The sequence below is a fragment of the Antedon mediterranea genome, chromosome 1 (assembly GCF_964355755.1).
Source record: "Antedon mediterranea chromosome 1, ecAntMedi1.1, whole genome shotgun sequence".
NCBI lineage: Eukaryota > Metazoa > Echinodermata > Crinoidea > Comatulida > Antedonidae > Antedon > Antedon mediterranea.
The window spans coordinates 19501248-19520654 of record NC_092670.1 but is presented as its reverse complement, the minus strand read 5'-3'; the positions used below and the strand labels follow the sequence as shown (position 1 = coordinate 19520654).

The 19407-nt window shown below is 33.7% G+C and overlaps 3 protein-coding genes and 1 long non-coding RNA gene across 5 annotated transcripts; all 4 read right to left on the bottom strand.

The window, feature by feature from the left end:
- Window positions 1-1601: 1601 nt before the first annotated feature.
- LOC140042668 (uncharacterized) lies at window positions 1602-2361 on the bottom strand. The gene is made up of 2 exons (XM_072087716.1): window positions 2268-2361; window positions 1602-1852 (listed from the first exon to the last, which is right to left on the bottom strand). The coding sequence occupies exons 1-2, from the start codon at window positions 2359-2361 to the stop codon at window positions 1602-1604; spliced, it is 345 nt and encodes a 114-aa protein (XP_071943817.1).
- A 1099-nt stretch (window positions 2362-3460) lies between these two features.
- Window positions 3461-5105, bottom strand: LOC140042652 (uncharacterized). The gene is made up of 4 exons (XM_072087715.1): window positions 5086-5105; window positions 4841-4957; window positions 4308-4532; window positions 3461-3792 (listed from the first exon to the last, which is right to left on the bottom strand). Exons 1-4 carry the CDS (start codon window positions 5103-5105, stop codon window positions 3501-3503), a joined length of 654 nt encoding a protein of 217 aa, XP_071943816.1. The 3' UTR covers window positions 3461-3500.
- Window positions 5064-6998, bottom strand: LOC140047699 (uncharacterized). Its single transcript, XM_072092739.1, has 3 exons — window positions 6777-6998; window positions 5452-6165; window positions 5064-5219 (listed from the first exon to the last, which is right to left on the bottom strand). The coding sequence occupies exons 1-3, from the start codon at window positions 6849-6851 to the stop codon at window positions 5127-5129; spliced, it is 882 nt and encodes a 293-aa protein (XP_071948840.1). The 5' UTR covers window positions 6852-6998; the 3' UTR covers window positions 5064-5126.
- A 5335-nt stretch (window positions 6999-12333) lies between these two features.
- On the bottom strand, window positions 12334-18419 carry LOC140060792 (uncharacterized). Of its 2 annotated transcripts, none has more exons than XR_011847370.1 (3): window positions 18289-18419; window positions 17336-17372; window positions 12334-15355 (listed from the first exon to the last, which is right to left on the bottom strand). It is a non-coding gene; the product is annotated as an uncharacterized lncRNA (long non-coding RNA). The 2 variants fall into 2 exon arrangements; XR_011847371.1 differs by lacking the exon at window positions 12334-15355 and adding an exon at window positions 16781-16893.
- Window positions 18420-19407: the final 988 nt, after the last annotated feature.

The following is a 19407-nucleotide window of genomic DNA, read 5'->3' as shown; positions in this document are numbered from 1 at the left end:
TGTATAAATGGCTGTATAGACGGATTCTCTAGACACATAATATGGCTAGAAGCTTACTTTACTAGCAGCAATCCAAAAGTTATAGCCGGCTATTACGTAAATTCTGTTCGCCAAAAAATGGGTTGTCCAAAGTCTATTAGAACAGATTTCGGAACTGAAAATTCTATTGTTGGTCCAATGCAGCAATTTCTTTGTAATGAGAACAGCAGTTTTATACAAGGAACAAGTCAGCATAATCAACGAATTGAGAGTTGGTGGGGCATTCTCAGAAAACACTTTACTCAGTTTTGGATGGACGCCTTTAAACAACAAAAGAATGACGGTAGATATGATGGAGGTCTTATAGACAAATCTTTATTACAATTTTGTTTTATGAAAATTATCCAGGTAAGCAGTACAGCAATTACATTGTGTGCTATGCATTATAGTCCCCAAGTACGACAATTATAATAATAATTTGGGCTTTCGCAACAATTTGAAAAGCAAACAATATTAGCCTAGAATTAAATCACTCCTCTTTTATTTACGATATTGTTTTTTTTTTCACGGTCTAAACTGTCATTAAACTATTTGTTTTTACAATATATTTGCCTTTTTTAAAGGATGAACTGGACACGGTTGCAAACGAGTGGAATGCCCATCGCATCTCAAAATCGAGAAATAGCCATGGTCCGTTTGGACGCCCGACATTGATGTACAATGTACCATACTTATTCGGGGGACAAGAGTGTATTATTCCCGTTGATGTGGCTAAAGTTGAAGTTTGTGAAAGTGAATCCATCTTCAAAAGCCAGATTCCATGCGATAAGGAGGTGTTCGACTTATGTTCCATATTCTTGGAAGAAAGGCAGCTATCGATGCCGAAAACATGTGATGAAGGTTTGCAGTTATACAGCAGTCTTAGAAATATGTTTCTTGACGTCATCTGATCAAATGCCACAGCAAGCACGTGATATCACATTATCATGTTATAAATCGGTTTTTTTATTAATTAATTGTCGCTGTGATATTATTTCCAATACAAAGTTAGAATTGCAACGAACACAATGTAATGAATACAATATAAACAATTATATTTATAGTATTATGTTCAGTTGGTGATGATCAGACAGAATTGTGTTATGTAGCTGTACAATACAGTAAAACAGATGTAATTTAACAACAACATTTTGTTTATTGAAACTTTGATAACAGTATTTTATTTCTGAAACAATTACAAAACTGTTGGCTACTAAAATTTGATCATAATTTAAAGATATATTGTCCCCCTGAAAAAATATTTTTTTTTAATTGTTTTGTTGAATATGTTATTTTAATGTCACATAATAGTTTTTCACTTTCACAAAAAAATGGGTCTGAAAAAAAATTATTTACCTAAGAAAACTGTAATTTAAAGCAAATAAATGGTCAAATTGGCTGGAAGACAATGAGTTTTGGGGTAATTTAACTGTTTAACTGTTTTGTCTTTCTATAGGTGAAATAATTTTTTTTTCTCGTTTTTTTTTCTTATGGAAACAACTTCATTAAAACTGCAAAATGGCCTATTCAAAGTCAGATTTAAAAAATCTTTATTCTTCATGATTTTGGGGGACAATACATCTTTAAAGTTTTCCAAAACCCTTGCCATTTATGATGGCTTCCTCCATTAGAGTTGTGAATTCCAATGGATCGTCATATCCACGGGGGAGGTGTAAATCCAACCCACATGTACTGGCTGTCGGGTAACCTCTCATCTTTCGCTCCTTACTAAAAAAATTTATATGTATCTGGTTGCTAAAACCAAGAGGGGGAATTGAGTCAGCACCAGTAACAAATGTTAGGAAGTCTCCAAGGGATGTCTTGGTCTTTTTATCTAAAATGCATAAAAATAAAAATGTTAAACATTATGAAATAAAAAATGTATACTTTTTTCGTCTACCATTTACCCTTTCACCGCTCTTATTAGCATACTTTCGTTTTGGTACAAGGAATTACAAATAGGGTATAGCGGTATAGTTCTTCAAGGTAAAGTTTGTTCGTGAATACACACAACCTTGTTTCTCTCTCGAAGGGCTATATTATATAACTGTAAGGAAATACGGTATTGTATCGTTTCGTTTCGAGCCCTGGGGGTACCTAATTTTACTTTGGATATTCATTCTCAGCCCGAAGGATTGGGGGGGGGGGGGGTATCTCAACACCCCTCCCCTCCCCCCTGCATGTAACGCCCCATCTAGAGTTTACTTTAGTTTACATTAAAATAAAGATATAAATACTGTATACAATACCTTCCGACTCTTGTAAGAAAACCTCCAGACAATACACTGTGTCCTCCTCTTGACTTCGTAAATTGGAGCCTGCCTCTGAATATTCAACTGTCATTAGTGTCTTTAGTACTTGCCGTGTCAGTCTTTTCCCCTCCAGAGTGAAAAGTGGGACAAATTGGTTTGGGTAATCTCTTACGTTTTCCCAAAGTACTCCCAATCCTTCAGTGAACTGTCGGATTTCACTATGTGTTCTAGATTAGGAGAAAATGAATGCACCATGTAAATTATAATCACAATTAGCAAATAAAATGTGTTCACATTCATACGAACTGTACAATAATTCCAAGCCTTGATTTAAAGTTCAGCAATTTTACAGAAGAATCACCCAGAGCAGCCGTCAACCGACAAATAAAAACCAAAGGAGAATTTCATTTGGATGGATTTCGATGGATTTTCCTTCACGATGCTTTTAAATCCTAATGCCAAAATGTTTCTCCTGTCCTGAACTAGACTTAACCCCTTGTGATTTTCCTTAAGGAAATATGCATAATGATACCGTACTATTTCTTGGATTAAAAAGGGCTAGTAACTAATTGTTTACATACATACATATCTATATCTAGTTTACCCGCGTCTAACACTGAATAACCATGTGCTTAAAATATATTATCATTATTAGGCCTGTTACGTTACCTGTAAAACAAAAAATGCTTTAACAGACTTGACACGACTTGTTGTTTTTGATTGAAATCCGAGTTATACAACGTCATGACTCCTTGATCTGCCGCCCAATCCGATAATTCATGTGAAATAGTACGGTACTCATCCGTCGTTTGGCAATTTGCAATCTGGATAAAAAGATACTGTAATCAAATTCTTTACAAATATACAAAAATGTAATACAAATTCATCGTAAGCCTATTAGGCCTACACGTGTGATAAAAGACAATGTAGGTCTACACGTTTTGCCGCGTGCATTATAGGCCTATTAGGTTTGGGTTAAATAAGTTGATTGTGGTTACTGTAGGCCTACGTGTTTTAAAAAATAATCAGACCGTAAATAACAAAATTTATGTTTAAAAAAATGTAAAAAAAAAATTGTATTAATTTAACTTTTGCTATTTTAATAGTAAAAGTTAAATTAATAACATTTCTTGTCCCATTTAAAAATGTTATAAATAAAAAGTCCGTTAGGTAACGTATAGAATATTTTAACATAACACATATTCCCATAAGTTATTTGATGCCTTGTTGTTAGAATGGTAAACGAAAATCACTTGCCTTTGCTATCTTGCCTCGGACATCTATGTCACACACACTATTAACGTCCGAAAATCCATTTGACTTTAACCCACACATTAGCTTGAAAAGCTCTGGTTGCAAAGTTGGTAAGCCCGGACCTCCATGCAATAGACTCCATGCAACGAAACTACCAGCCATAGCATATTTGCGTTGCTCTAATAGCTCTATGTTATGGGTAAAATTTTGTTTCCCCACTTCTCCTTCCAGCACTCCCAACTGTTCGCAAACTGCTTTCATTAGTAGTCTATATAAATCAAAGTGCACAATAAGAATTATCAGAAAAGCGCAACCAGTATACATTGTTTAAAATAAATATTGCTCAAAATGTTACTGTAACAATAAAATACACACATACATACATACGTGCGTATACACTGGGCATACGAAACCAAAGATACAAAAAAATACAAAAAGTAACCAACAACGTCCAAACCAAAAAGTATGAGGGATACGCCTTTGTCATTAACTAGATTTTTTGTCTACAATTGCATTCTGGCCAGTACCCCAGCCAAGTGCGAAGGCTTGTTTCGCACGGTTCAACATCCGTCAGGGGGTATCTAGAACCCGCCGTATCTGGAACCCGCCCCCGCCTGTTACGCCACTGTATATAGTGTTAATTATAGGGAGTTTTATAAAAAAAATTATACAAATAGCACTATAGTACATTGCAAGAATAATCACCAAGTACTAACAATATAAGACAATGTTTAGTTGAGCATGCACATAGATATCAGTAATGTGTCCAATAAAGGTCCAAACCTGAACATTTCTCTTGTAGGTCCTCCGGTATCCATAGCTTCTTCTCCAACAAATTCGCATTGTACCTTTTTTCGGCAGTTAAAACCATCTTGCCCGTACGCGTATAGGATCGAACGTAAAAACCGTTTTCTGTGGCAAATAACCTTCTGATATTCATCAACTTGATGATGTCTCTGGTAATTGGCGAGGATGTCCTTAATTGTTATATCTACTTGATCTTCGCACCTAAAATGATATTATCAACCGTTAGTGTTGACGATAAATCATTAATGTCTTATTTGAACTGTTAAAACCATTTGGTGGGGGTAGGGTTTTGTTACCAGACAAGTTACCATCATTCACAAATTAATCAGTCGAGTCTCGTACGTAGGTGTAGTATAATGACTACAACATTCAGCCAATTTAGGGTTTAACAGGGGGTGGGGTGGTGGAAGGTGTGGGGGGGGGGGGGTTGTTTGGACACAAAACCGAACCATGAACCCCCTTGGCTACAGGCCTGTTTAAGCGTCTCCTGAAACATTTGGTACACAAACCTTGTTTCCTGGGATTCCACTAAACTATTTTTAATAGCTTGTTGTAGTTGTAAGTCTTCTTCATCGTCTGTATCGTCAGAGTCTGAACATAAATTCACATATGATGTATATGCCGACCTGTAAACAAAAATAAAATTAAAATTAAAAATCCTTAAAAGAAAGTTTATATGCATAACAGAATACTTCTCATACAAACGATCACGGGTAATGTTCGGAAAATTTTAATCGTTGTTCGTCAATCACACCTTACACAGCATTGTGGCATATTTCGAATAATAAGTTTAACTCACTCATTTTTCGATTGACTGGATGTTGAAGGCATATGCGATTGACTTGTCGAGGCTAAATTCATCATTGAGTCAGTAGGTCTATCAGGTACCTGTAAATGGAGCAATTCATTATAATGCTGGAGTTTACTTTATGAATATTGTATTATAAGTGCACGATGAGTTATTTCACCTTTCTGAACAAGGTTATTTACTACCAGAAAAGATGGACTCGGTCTTCTGTTAATTAACAAAAATGAATCACACTAGTATATCATTGAGTTGTACCACAATTATACAATGTATAACTTATGGGTTCCAATTACAATTTTAAATATTACCTACCTTAAACGATACGGTTGGTGTGTCGGGCTGTACAAGTGGGCGTGTTGGATGGTCTATTTCTACCAACGGTACATCATTATCCCCGTCGTCGTCATCAGATGACTCGCCACTTCTCTTTCGTTTTACGGCTTCATCTTTTCTGCCAACTGGAGTGGTTTGAAGGTAGAACCTTAGAACTGCCATTTTGCATTCAGCATACAGCTCCCCAACGCTCATGTCTTTTTTCAAGGGATGTTGTCGAAAATCACATAGCTTGCAGTTGAATTCGCTTAGCTTTCCTTTAAATGACAGTCCATCCTTAAAAAACAAGTTAGTGGCAATTTCTAACAGTTCATTATAATTTGTGGACTTTGGCACTATTAGCTGTCTTGTTCCTCCTCCTTTTTGTTTGCGAACTTGTTTGAAGCATTTTGATTCAGCGTCGTAGTCCAACCACCCTATATCGATTTTCCGATTTGTTTTTTGGGCATTTTTGTTCCCTAACAGCGTGCTTGAGCGCGTATCCCAAAGATTTCCGTCCTCTTCCACGTCCTCTTCATCGTCCCTTCTCTTGTTCAATTTTTGTTTGAGTTTTTGTAGAACTGTTTCTTTTTTACTTTTACCTTTGCGTCTTTTGTCTTTGCAAAATTCGCGTACAGCAATTCTGTCCCCAAGGAGAGGAATAAATTTCGAAAGGTCTTCGTCAGTCATGGCTACTATAACTACTGAATCAATCTGCAAAAACAAAAGTTGATTAACATCATGCATTACATAGTCACATTAAGGGGTCGAGTGAACGTTTCAATATATTTGATTAGGCATACCAATGATTGATCTAAACATTAAACCTTTTAAAATGTGTGCGTACTGTGTAAAACATCGTGGCATGCAAGCGACCCGTATGTGCTACGTTAAATTATGAATTTTCTTAACAGATTAGGATAAATCATGTATATGTACATATTATATCAATTTTAATATTGATTAGATAAACACTACAACTATAAGGGAAACAGTTTATGGAAACAAAATTTGAATTTGATGTACGTTTGCCTTTTATTGGGTGAAAAACTTCAATATTTGGGAAAATTACAGATTTCACAGTACAAACCCCCTTTTTACGCCGCTTATTAGGGGGTTCACAAAAACCCTAAACATTCCCCCTCTCCCTGGATTCGCAACTGGGCGTCGTGTGAACGTTTCAACCTCATACAACAAAGATGCAGAATAGGACTATAGGCCTATATTAATCTTATAGAGGATACAATATTTAATGACAAATATAATTACAGTATAATATTTAGTATTCCCATGATTTAAGCATCATAGACATTGTTTTTTTTTACCTTTTCATCCCTCATTCTCTGTATGTACTCCTCTTCAATTCCTCGTTCCTCCATGTATTCATATAACTTATCCATCGCCGTATCTTTCGTGAATTTAATGTAGGGCCTATGGTTTTATTCCCCAGTAGAGCTTCTTGTACCGCCAACCGAATTAAGCCCTAATGATTGCACAAACAGACTTTGGTAAGCGAATGGCTACTTTTTTGCGTAAAAGTTGGAGGCTTCCCCACTATATTATCATGGGGTAATTCAAGTGTATAGCTATAGCGACTTTAGCCTAGTATAAAAGTACAGTTATTGGTTAGTAATATAACATTAATGTATTCTATTTTTTAAAAACTTATTCAGATTAAATTAAGGTATGATTAAGTGTTAATGTTAATAGCTAGCCGTAATGTGTGTACTCTCCAGTCAAAAAACGGAATACACAGGGATGTGCCTTCGCTATTGAAATTTACTGGGTGCTCAAAACAGAGACCTCGAAAACAAAGATCAGAAACCCGGGTCTCTGTTTTGGAGATTTTAAAAACAGAGACCCCCCACCCCCACCAAAAAAAAAAACTTCTCGATATTACATTATTTAAGGGGTATCTGTTTTCCAGAAAATTTCGAAAACAATCGAGAAAATCTCTAAAACAGATACCCCCCTATATAACGTAATATCAAGAAGTTTTAGTGGGGGGTCTCTGTTTTCGAGACACCCTGAATTTACCATAACACTTGATTGTTTTTGCAATTAAATTCACGTTTTGTTTTATATGTATTGTTTCCCAATTACTTATACTTCTAACAGTTATGAAATGACACTGTCAAATGTAGCAAATCTGTCAAATAAAAACTTGATTTCCGACGAGATAACACACATTTACGTGATGCGATGTATGAAATAATATGAAGCTTTCATGCCTAGTTATTTATAATCCGACAATTATTAGTGGAGATAATTTAAAAAACCGTTTAAAAACAGTGATTTTAAACAAGGTCGCGTTTCGGGATGCACAACGCGCGTGTCGCTTATTTACGGAATACAATTGATATGTGCCCCATTTGCACTCATTTAATATCCTTCATTGAAATGGGACATAACTTACATAAGGTTTCGATACTATAACTAACTAACTAAGTTTTATTATGATAAAAGAAATATAGGCCTAACTTAATATCGGTATGCACGCACATGGTTGACGTTGAGTTGTGCTAAATTACGAATAATATTATAGTATTGGAATTGATATTATCGAATGAAATTATTAAGACTAATTCATTTAAATACGTAAAATTAATCAAAGTAATATTTATTTTGAAGGATAAATATGTATACATATATTCTTTCTATTAAAGTTAATGTTAAAACTGGTCATACAGTTATTAATTGCTGACTATTTGCCATAGTCCTACAGCGAAGCCTAAAACTTTAAACATTCAACTAAAATAATATGTTAATTCATTTTCGATGATTGAGTTGAGTTCAACAAAAACAAAAGATAAAACGTACTTACTGAAATATAAAATATGCTGGAATTTCACTGGAACCGTAGGATAAAACAAACTATTTATTTTGTAAGTTTGTATGAAGCAGCAATGGTGATGGAAATTAATCTTACGTATTTATAGTTTTAATAAGTAATTGCTTAACCAATCAAATTGTCGGAAAATGATGTAAACCTAACATCAATCAAATAAGACAGTGAATTGGTTTTTATCAACCCGGCACTTTTTTGGGCATGATTCATGGTTTCCCTTCCATTCCATATTTACATTCCTCGTGGTTTATATCATGTCCCTTATTTCCTTGTCTTCATTTTCCACATGCTCTAATCCATCATATGCCTATGTTTACATTCCAAAAAATGACACTCATGGAATCACTCTAAACTTATGAGTTGATCACTTCTTGTAATGAAATAGATGCGATTTGTAATTATATAATAATAAAATAACATCAGTACGTATATTGTTCGTTTTACTATACTAAATCTTCAATTTTCAACTATTGTACAATTCTTGATTTAAACTGTTTTGTTTTTACTTAGATGGTCTGTGATTAGTTTTTGTTTGTTTAAACTATACCGTACTTTATCATCTAGGGGCGTATCCGGTGGGTTGGGTGGCGGGGGGGGGGGGGGATGCTGTCGTTCCCCCTTCTTTTTTCAATAAAACAAATTGAAATTGAAATTGAAATTGAAACGGTCGGCGAATCAAAATTTCACAAACTCACATTAAGGTTGACACCCCCACCCCTCTTTATATTCATTGTTGGCTAATCTATCATCCCTTGTCATTAATTTAGAATGTTTACACTCTTATGTTTGACAATAAAGTTGAAAGTTAAGAAAATATTGTCATATTGATTCGAATATCAATACAGTATCAAGGGCGGGTCTACTACCTTGTCATCTGCCATTTGGCAAGTCCATGAGGGGGCGGGTCAAAGAATTTAAAATAGAAGGGGAGAGGGAGCAGAGGTAATGTTTCTCAATATGACATGTTCATTTCAACTGAGAAGCAAACAAAAAAGAGGAAGGTAAAATTTCCCGGCTATAAGATTTCAATTTCCAACAACATTTGTCATTTAGCGTCTCGGACGTAAATTGAATCCGCCCCTGAGTATTGTACGTTTTGTATACCATTTGTTTGAAAAAAGAATCCGTGTTCTATAGTAGGCCTACAGGAATTTTTTTGAAAATGGCCAAAATATCACCTTTTTTAAAATACAATTATTATGCGATAATATTGCCATATGCGTATATTGTGTTATCAACATGTTATAGAGCTATAGTTGCATTCCTCTATAATATTTTTAAATAACTGGTGCAAGACATAATCTGTCAGTCCATGGCAGTATTTTAAATATTAAATGTATCATATTATTTTCATTGACAGAATATCGTAATCCCATAAACTCGTTATGATCGATGAAATCAACGGCTAAGCTGCAACGACTTGTTGCTATTGTAATGTATCAGAGTTATATACAATTCCAATATTTAACGTTACCACACACCAACTGAGTTCAAAAATTTGCCCCACAAAAGTCCAGTAAGAAACTGACCAGATGTTTTTCATGAATACTACTTGTAACCAATTAGCTCTCTAAAGTAACAGTTTATCTAACCTTAGAGAACTTTCCCATCGTAAAACAATTCAAGAATGACAGTTTTTAAGTAGAGAATTGACAACGATATCCATCATTGAGATATACAAAAACTACTTTGTCTTGCCTGTACCTAGATCGTGGATCAACTAGGACCAATTTTATATCTAAGCTCAAAGACGATATAATGATGACATATGCAATGAACAGAAGCCGATATACCCCCAGTCTCAACAGAGCCCAGAGACACCTCACTGAGCCACTTCATCATAGGCACACCTACAGAGCTGACACACCTCATTCACAACATCATCATCTATCATCACCGATCGACTGATACCCTGTAGTAGTATTTATCGTATCGTATCGTAATATACGAACTCAATTGCAACCAAGCGAGTAAAGTCTCAATACCGGGCTCATCAGTCTAAAACGTCTCCAATTATATTACACTATATTTAAAATTGATCCATATAAATTTAAAAACAAATGTATGTAAAGACGCCCTTAATCTTACTCTGGCGGACACTTTAGTTAAATACGATATTAATAATAATTTTCTGAGAATGCCCCAACAACTCTCAATTCGTTGATTATGCTGACTTGTTCCTTGTATAAAACTGCTGTTCTCATTACAAAGAAATTGTTGCATTGGACCAACAATAGAATTTTCAGTTCCGAAATCTGTTCTAATAGACTTTGGACAACCCCCGGGACAACCCATATTTTTTGGCGAACAAAATTTACGTAATAGCAGGCTATAACTTTGGGACTAGCCATATTATGTGTCTAGAGAATCCGTCATTTATACAAATGCCGTATGGCTTAAGTTTGCCGTACGACTCGATATTCCAGATATAGTTTGGGCCAGGTACATGATAAATTCTTCTGTGTAGTCGTCGTCTCCTTCTTGCTTCGACACCCTCTGGGTCAAGAAGGTTTAAAATTATTCTGACCGTCTCTTTATCTATGTTTAACCCATTTTGTGTGCAACGAATGTGCATCCACCTGTACCCATGTAGCATCCTTGACGTCTGTAATTGGCTTCCAGTTCGTCAGAATGCCATTTTCTTCGACTAAGGCACATTTTTTTCAGCCTTCGCTTTAATGTCCGTTTACTTATCAAAATATCATGATCTTCTGCTAACATTTCAATAATCTCTTGATAATTTAAGCTACGATTGAAATATAATCTAATCCAATGGTTTTCAGGACGCATGATGACCAGATTGCATTAGCTAAAGTCATCCGGGATGGTTGGGATGTCATTAGAAAGGGCAGAGGTCGAATTATTAATTCGAAATAACGAATTAAAAATTTGAATTAACGAATTACTAATTTGAAATTTCGAATTACTAATTTGAAATTTCGAATTATTAATTCGAAATAACGAATTACTAATTCGAAATTTCGAATTATTAATTCGAAATTTAACGAATTACTAATTCGAAATTTCGAATTATTAATTCGAAATAACGAATTACTAATTCGAAATTTCGAATTATGAATTCGAAATAACGAATTACTAATTCGAAATTTCGAATTAATAATTCGAAATTTCGAATTAATAATTCGAAATTTCGAATTAATAATTTGAAATAACGAAATAAATAATTCGAAATTTCGAATTAATAATTCGAAATTTCGAATTATTAATTCGAAATTTCAAATTACTTAAATAAATTCGAAATAACGAATTAATAATTCGAAAAAACGAATTAATAATTCGTTATTTCGAATTTGTGAAAGCAATATTATTTTTTTGTTGGCCCTAATAGGCTTTCGTAGTCATATGTATGTTTGATTATTATAAAGCTCTGTCTACACTATCAAACTAGTTTGACAAAATAAGTGTGATGTGCCCAAATAATGGTAGCGATATTCCCAAATATGGTAGTGATATGACATCATCATGTCTATGTATAGGCACATTGCATTTTTTTGTCAAATAAAGTTTGATAGTGTAGACAGACCTTTAGACAGTATTTTGTTGTTTTTATCTTGTACTTTATCTCTATACTTTTAACCTTGTCCAATTCATTACATGTTTGCAATACAAAATCGACCGAACCATTCAGCTACTAAGTAGTGTTTAAGCCGCTTTTCCATTAGAGAATATTCGCGCGAATCGAAAATTCATGAGTTAATATGATTGGCTGCGCATTTCTTCACGTCACAAAAAGTAGATTAAAACATCAATACGCATGCGCATATTAAATAACTCTTTTTAATTTACGCGAGCAATTTTCCTGGTGGAAAACAAGCTTTAAGTCTATCGATTGAGTTCTATTTGTGTTAACTTATTAGTATCGTCAGTATTATGACTATAAACAAATAAAAACAAATTGTTATTGTCCTTTGGATGAAATGATTATCGTTTTGTGTCCTAATGAAAATAAGTATGTACATTATAATTACATTGTGTTTCAAAGCAGCTTAGTCTCAGTGCCTATACACACAAAGGCAATTTTCTCAATGTTTTAGAGTATTCGTAATAATGTGTACAAACGAAATAAACGTTCTGGTTTTATTGTCATCAATCGAAAACAAAACATCCACTCAATATCAACTGATGTTATAAATTGTTTGCCTATACAACAATCACGACTAATGCACTGTCCAGTGTCTATTATGTCTTTTATTGTCTCTTTATTACTAATTGTTTAGCAAACGAGTTTAAACTACTAACCGTTAATGTAATATCATAAAGTGGTTTCTAAAAATACCAGTACTTATCTTTTATGAGTTGAAACTACTTTATCTACAATTAAATCTTATTACATTGAAAATACAGTATTAAATAGCCTATAAATACCATCAATTAACTACTTGATCAAAAACGTTATATTGCCCTACTGGGTAATATAAATGGCTTTATTAAATTGACATGGGTATTATATCGTATTTAAATAACTATTGGTCACAAACACATGACATTTGACTGAAATTTTGAGTGTAGGTTAAGTATACCAAAACATTTGGTACAATGGAGTGACCAGAAATGAATAATTAGCCCTTATGCAGTTGCCGTATTTACATTGTAACTACTATAGCTGTAACTAATTATTTGCATCAATTTTGGCTATATAATATAACAGATATTGCCTTTTACATCAGTGTAATATAGATTTGAGATTATATTTTCTCTCTGAGTGGACAATATAATCCTTCTAATCTATAAAAATATAACTCCCTCAGAGGATCTCAAATGTTATATTTCTCCTCTGAGCAGACATTATCTGAGTAATATAGTTAGTAATTTTAATCTTAATTTAAGTATATTCCTTAACTATTAAGTTTATGAGATAAAAAATGATATTGAAATAATACAGATATGCCTCCAATTGAAGACCACATTATTAGTTACTGTCAGGTTAGGTTATATTATAATGCGAGAGAATGCGTAAAGTTGGTCTTTGATTGGAGGCAATCGTGCCTGTGCCGCATTGTTAAATATTTTACCAATTAAAGATGTATTGTCCCATGACAAATGAAGATTAATAAAAATAACAATACTTTGAATTTCGCAGTTAATGACTTCTTTGGAAAAAATTGCGTTTTAGCTTGTAAAACGACAAAATACCAAACCAAAAGCCCAGACTTCCAGTCAATTATATGTGACATTAAAAGACATATTGAACAAAAACATTTTAAAAAATGTGTTTTTTCATGGGAACAATATCTTTAAATGGTATGATGAAGTACAAAAATATAATATAGTGTTTCTCTCACTTTTATGTAATAAGAAAATGAAATTCCTTTATGGTTTCACATGGCGGAAATATATATTTCCTCCGTACAACAATATTCCTAACCGTTAATTATCATAAGAAAGTACCTTATGTTATGATTGAGCAGTGCCTCATCGTGAAAATATTAATTTTATCTTCATATTAATGCAATAATTTATAACTTAACCAACATTCGGGTCTAATTAACAAACTTCTATTTCGTATAGTAATCTTCGTTTTCTTTTATAATTTCATTCTTTTCTTCCTTATTTCTTAATTTATAACATATAATATTCTATTTGTCATATTTCTCCATCCTGCTTGCATAATTTTATTCTATTGTATCTACCTATTTAGACCAACTATTCCATAGAAAAACTCATTATTTCATAGATAAATATCGCCTATCTTCTAAGATTATTTAATGATAGAACTTTGGTTCTATTCAATGCTCTAAATCGATATCTTATAATTGAGAAATTTGTAATTACTTGCTTGACCTAAAGTTTATTTCCCACAGTGGCGCCACGCAAGGGTGACGTAAGCACAACGCAAGTAATTCCATCAATCGCAAGCGATGGGCGTTGTGCGTCATAGTGAGAAGAACCAAGCTTTAGTACGTACGGTGTAATTGGTAAAAACTTGTTAAGGTTGATTATTGAAGTTATTGAAAAAAGTTAGTTTGGAAAAAAGGAATGTGAAACTGATTGAAAACCAGTTTAGCTTTTGATTTCGTTAATCTGTAGAGCAACAGTTTTACTCATAAAACTGCTGCTGGCGAAAGAGTTGGTATCGCTTCTGTTTAGTTCAGGTTTTTTCTGACAGAAACCGCACGCACAACACTTAAATATCGGCAATCTATTAATAGCTTCGTGAAAATCAGGAAGCTTCAGCCAGTAAATAAGTGGGTTAATGGCGGAATTAAGAAGTCCAATGTTCAGGAAGAAAATGGCGGGAATTGTAGCGGTATAGCAAATTTCGCGATCTTTTGGATTCCTACTTAGGTACGTTTTAGACGCAATTATCAGTGCTTCGATGCACCATGGCAACCAGCAGACGGCAAACATGACGACGATAACGGCGTAAGCTTGGATGACGAGTTTTGTTCGGTTGATGCGTCGTCTACCAAGTCTATTTTCTTTCTCTTTGTCTATTTTGTTCATTGTGTAGAAAATACAAGTATACAGAATGCAGACTCCGATCATTACCACAATAACACTCAGCGGAGCAAAACTGTAAATAAGGACGATGTATTTGTATGGATACATAGTCCAAGGCACGACAGCTAAAAACACCGTCACCCACATTACAACGCAAAATATAAACAGCTGTTTTCTTGTAGCAGCAGTACGACTCATATCCACATTCATGACAACTAGTATATAGAACCTCTCAACAGCGATCGCCAAGATGGTGAAGACCGATATTATGGCAAGAGAAACTCCAATACCGTCAATAAAACTTGGTGGAGCTAAGATCTGGATCGGTAGAATCACTCCAGTTAAGAAATCCGTCAGACAAAGACTTCCAATTAGGACGTATTTTTTATCGCGTAGTTTCTTAAACCTGATGAACGACCACATTATGATGCTGTTGCCGAAAATGATCAACGTACAAAGAACGATCAGCGTAAAGATGTAAAAGGAAAGAAGGGTTGTGTTGTAGACTAGAGGAGTTTCTACGATGCTTGGCATCTTGCATGTTGATGGATCGAATGTTGTGATGTTCGTAGAATTCATATCTGCTACTAGGATCTATGGTAATTAAAACAAGATATTCAATAAATATGCCTACATAATTAGTATGATTACTCCTATTTAATATACACTATTAGTAAAAGCAATAATTGGCCGAGTCTAGAATGATTTACGAAAACCAGTACCGGTATGGGGGCATAACATAACCAAAAGATTATGTTACTATAAATCAGCTCTTTTTCAGAATCGATGGAAAAGGACAGACTTGGTGGCCGGAATAACAATTACGACATTATGCATAAAGTACCAGTTATACCGTAGATTCAAATTAGAAAATGCAACGTACTTTTCACACAACTTGACGGATGTTCAGGAAAGAAAGAAGCAAGAGAATGAAGTAGTTTTGATTGATCGAAAAATAAACATTTTACTTATTGTTATCTTAGTTAACTTGAAGTTAATTACTTTAAATAAAAAATTTTAATTGTTAGTTTTGACAAAGTAACTTCTTGATATTACAGTGCTTTAGTTGAAGTGATTGATAATTGTTTGATTTAACTTTTTATTTCGTTAATCTGTAGAGCGACAGTGTTCTGCCTGTAAGTGCCGCTGGTGAAAGAGTTGGTATCGCTTCTGTTGAGTTGAGATCTTTTCTGACAGAAACTGCATGTACAACACTTGAATATCGGCAACTTATTAATAGCTTCATGAAAATCAGGAAGCTTCAGCCAGTAAATAAGTGGGTTAATGGCGGAATTAAGAAGTCCAATGTTCAGGAAGAAAATGGCGGGAATTGTAGCCGTATAGCAAATCTCTCGATCTTTTGGATCACTGCTTAAATAGGTATTAGACGCAATTCTCAGTGCTTCAATGCACCATGGCAACCAGCAGACGGCAAATGTAATGACAATGACGGTGTAAGCTTGGATGACGAGTTTTGTTCGGTTGATGCGTCTACTGCCAAGTTTACTTTCTTTCTCTTTGTCTAATTTGTTCATTGTGTAGAAAATACAAGTATACAGAATGCAGACTCCGATCATTACCACAATAACACTCAGCGGAGCAAAACTGTAAATAAGGACGATGTATTTGTATGGATACATAGTCCAAGGCACGACAGCTAAAAACACCGTCACCCACATTACAACGCAAAATATAAACAGCTGTTTTCTTGTAGCAGCAGTACGACTCATATCCACATTCATGACAACTAGTATATAGAACCTCTCAACAGCGATCGCCAGGATGGTGAAGACCGATATTATACAAAGAGAAACACTAACAGCGTCAATAAAACTTGGTGGAGCTAATATCTGGATCGGTAGAATCACTCCAGTTAAGAAATCAGTGAGACAAAGACTTCCGATTAGGACGTATTTTTTATCGCGTAGTTTCTTAAACCTGATGAACGACCACATTATGATGCTGTTGCCGATAATTATCAACGTACAAAGAACGATCAGCGTTAAAATGTAAAAGGAAAGAAGGGTTGTGTTGTAGACTAGAGGAGTTTCTACCATGCTTGGCATCTTGCATGTTGACGGATCGAATGTCATGTTCGTAGAATTCATATCTGCTTATCGGTTTATTTGAATCTACGATATTTAAGAAAGATATTTATTGTATTACAGGTACGTAGGTAGCTAAAGCCACACACTTGTTAAAAAGTATTTTGTGTTTATACGGCCGTTAGGCATACTGTCAAGAAACGTTATTATAAATCATAAATAAATTGAATAGTATTTACTACTACTTGAATAAAATATACTACATATCAATTAAGGAATATATAAGTAATTAATTATGAATGATTCCACCGAACTTTCGAGTTAAAATAACGATTGTGAGGCATTAGATAAATAGGCAAACTGCTTTAAAATGTCTTGAGATGTTTCGAGAAACTATTCTCATCATCAGAACAGAAAACAACGAATAGAGTATGTATATACCAATAGGATAGGTTGTATGTAAATGAGGAAGTAATTAGCATAAAACAACAAGTAACGAAGGCAAAAAACAATAATCAAGTAGACTTACCGTCTGTGTAGTGTGGTTTAGTGACGAGAAATGCAAACTAAAACGAATAATACAAAAATGCAGGCAGGTAAGATTAAAGAAGATTAAATTCAAAGTTTTACCGACTTAAGGAAAGACGGTTTTTAAGACAGAAGGTCGAGATTAACATAATATTGTTAAAATAATCGAGTTATTTTAATTAAAATCTATTACAATTTTTTTCCCACAGCGCGATTTTTATTTATTCTTCAAATATAAATTTATAGGCTTAGGTTAAAAAACACTTTAATTTGGCAGTATTGTATCTTCACATACTACAATATTAGCAGTATCATAGGAATATTATACAGCATCTCATTTGTATAATTGTTTTTGTTTTGGGATAATTGAAAACAAGAGAAAGAGAAGAGAAATAAATACCAACAGTCATATTCATTATGCCCAAATAGGCCTAGAAAGATCATTCGAAACATAACTAAAGACGGATTTGGTCATCCATTAGCCTCCCTTTCTCTACTAATTTATAGATTAAAATATAACCAAACATTCACATTCTCAATAATCAATAGTTTCCAGGGATGTCATTTGTGCCCTTTTAAATTCCATTTCCATCTAATTTTATCTTATTGAAAATGTGTTACTTTTAATGTGAAGCGCATTAAAAAGCTTTACTCATTATATGCTTAATATTATATACAAATTTATTATTAGTATTTGTTATATAAAAAAGAGAAAGGAGACCAATTCGCATGGGTTGAGAATTTTGCACATTATTCTTTAACAAAGTCAAGAAAAGAGAGCCCCTTACACCTAATACGGCTCTTAGATGTGATTGAAATAAAATTAAAATAAATGAAATAAAATAAAATGTATTAATATACGCTCTAAAATGACAGATCTGTTTAAACCGAGAAGATACTTTACAACTTAGTTTTGATAAAAAGTAATTTTTAATGTTTTTAAAAAATACTTACGATAAAGCAGCAATCGTTGTCTGTTCCGCTGTACTGTGTAAGGTAAAGTGCAACCGGAGCGACTGAATATCTTAACTACATTAAAATGTAAACGTTGTCTGACAGCCAATACATTTAAAAGAAGTCATATAACCTATTTCGTCTTAATAATTTTAATTCAACACCATGCCATTGAATATACTTAATGTATGAGGGCTAGTTAGGAAGTCCGCTTTGTTGAAAGAGATTAATTTTTCAGGTGTGGTGAACGATTAAAACAAAGAGATAGTCAAGTGCGTTGTATTCATTTTGGTTTGATTTTTCCGTTTGTTTATAAATTATAGTTTAGTCAGGTGGTTTAGTGTACTTTGGATTTTTGAAAAAAAAAAAAATCTTCCGAACAGTGATTTTGCAAATTATAAGCTAAAAAAAAACTATCTAATTTATCCGTAGAAAATAAAAAAATATATATATAATATTGTATAGTCATCATTTAAAATAAAAACATTTATTTCTATTTTTTCAAGTAAAAAAACAACGAGAAATTTAAAAATTAACTTAGTTTTGCTTATTATCCAGGAGGATATTATAAACCTACCGTAGAGACTTAGGCCTATTAGTTTTATCATTATATCGTCATACAACTGTCCAGTTCATCTTAACTTTTACTGTCGTAATTAATTAATTACAATTTTATTTTATATGTAGGCCTACTTGATTTCATGTACCCTCATTTTTAAACATAAATTTCATATTATTATTGTACTGATACGGGGGCCACAACTTAAAGTTCAATAACTTACTGTGACCTCCATCCACCCATATACAATGTATGCTTATGTTCAAACTGTTTAAATTCATTTGAAGAGTGGGAAATAAACGAAAATAAAAACGAAACGAAACTTATTTACTGCAGAAATGTATTTAGTAGCTTCTAAATATTATGGGTCTCGTCCATTTGTTGGGAGGGGGTGGGGTGGAGAGGGAGAGATAAAAAGGACCGATAACAGAGGCTAATGTTGTATTAGTTATTAAAAGCATATTTGAATCAAATCAAACATTAGTCAATTTGTTGCTACAAGAAAAGTAAATGAACTTCTGGTATTAATTTTCGGTGATATTGAATTTGCATTATTATTT

Excerpts from the sequence above, each read along its gene's own strand:
- LOC140042668 (XM_072087716.1), bottom strand. The coding sequence starts at position 2,361 with ATGACAGTTGAATATTCAGAGGCAGGCTCCAATTTACGAAGTCAAGAG. Across the intron at positions 1,853-2,267 it reads TTTCTTACAAGAGTCGGAAG|ATAAAAAGACCAAGACATCC; the intron begins GTATTGTATACA and ends TATGCATTTTAG.
- LOC140042652 (XM_072087715.1), bottom strand. The coding sequence starts at position 5,105 with ATGCCACAATGCTGTGTAAG. Across the intron at positions 4,958-5,085 it reads ATGCCACAATGCTGTGTAAG|GTCGGCATATACATCATATG; the intron begins GTGTGATTGACG and ends TTTTGTTTACAG. Across the intron at positions 4,533-4,840 it reads GTGGAATCCCAGGAAACAAG|GTGCGAAGATCAAGTAGATA; the intron begins GTTTGTGTACCA and ends ATATCATTTTAG.
- LOC140047699 (XM_072092739.1), bottom strand. The coding sequence starts at position 6,851 with ATGGATAAGTTATATGAATACATGGAGGAACGAGGAATTGAAGAGGAG. Across the intron at positions 6,166-6,776 it reads AGAGAATGAGGGATGAAAAG|ATTGATTCAGTAGTTATAGT; the intron begins GTAAAAAAAAAC and ends TTGTTTTTGCAG. Across the intron at positions 5,220-5,451 it reads CACCAACCGTATCGTTTAAG|GTACCTGATAGACCTACTGA; the intron begins GTAGGTAATATT and ends CTCCATTTACAG.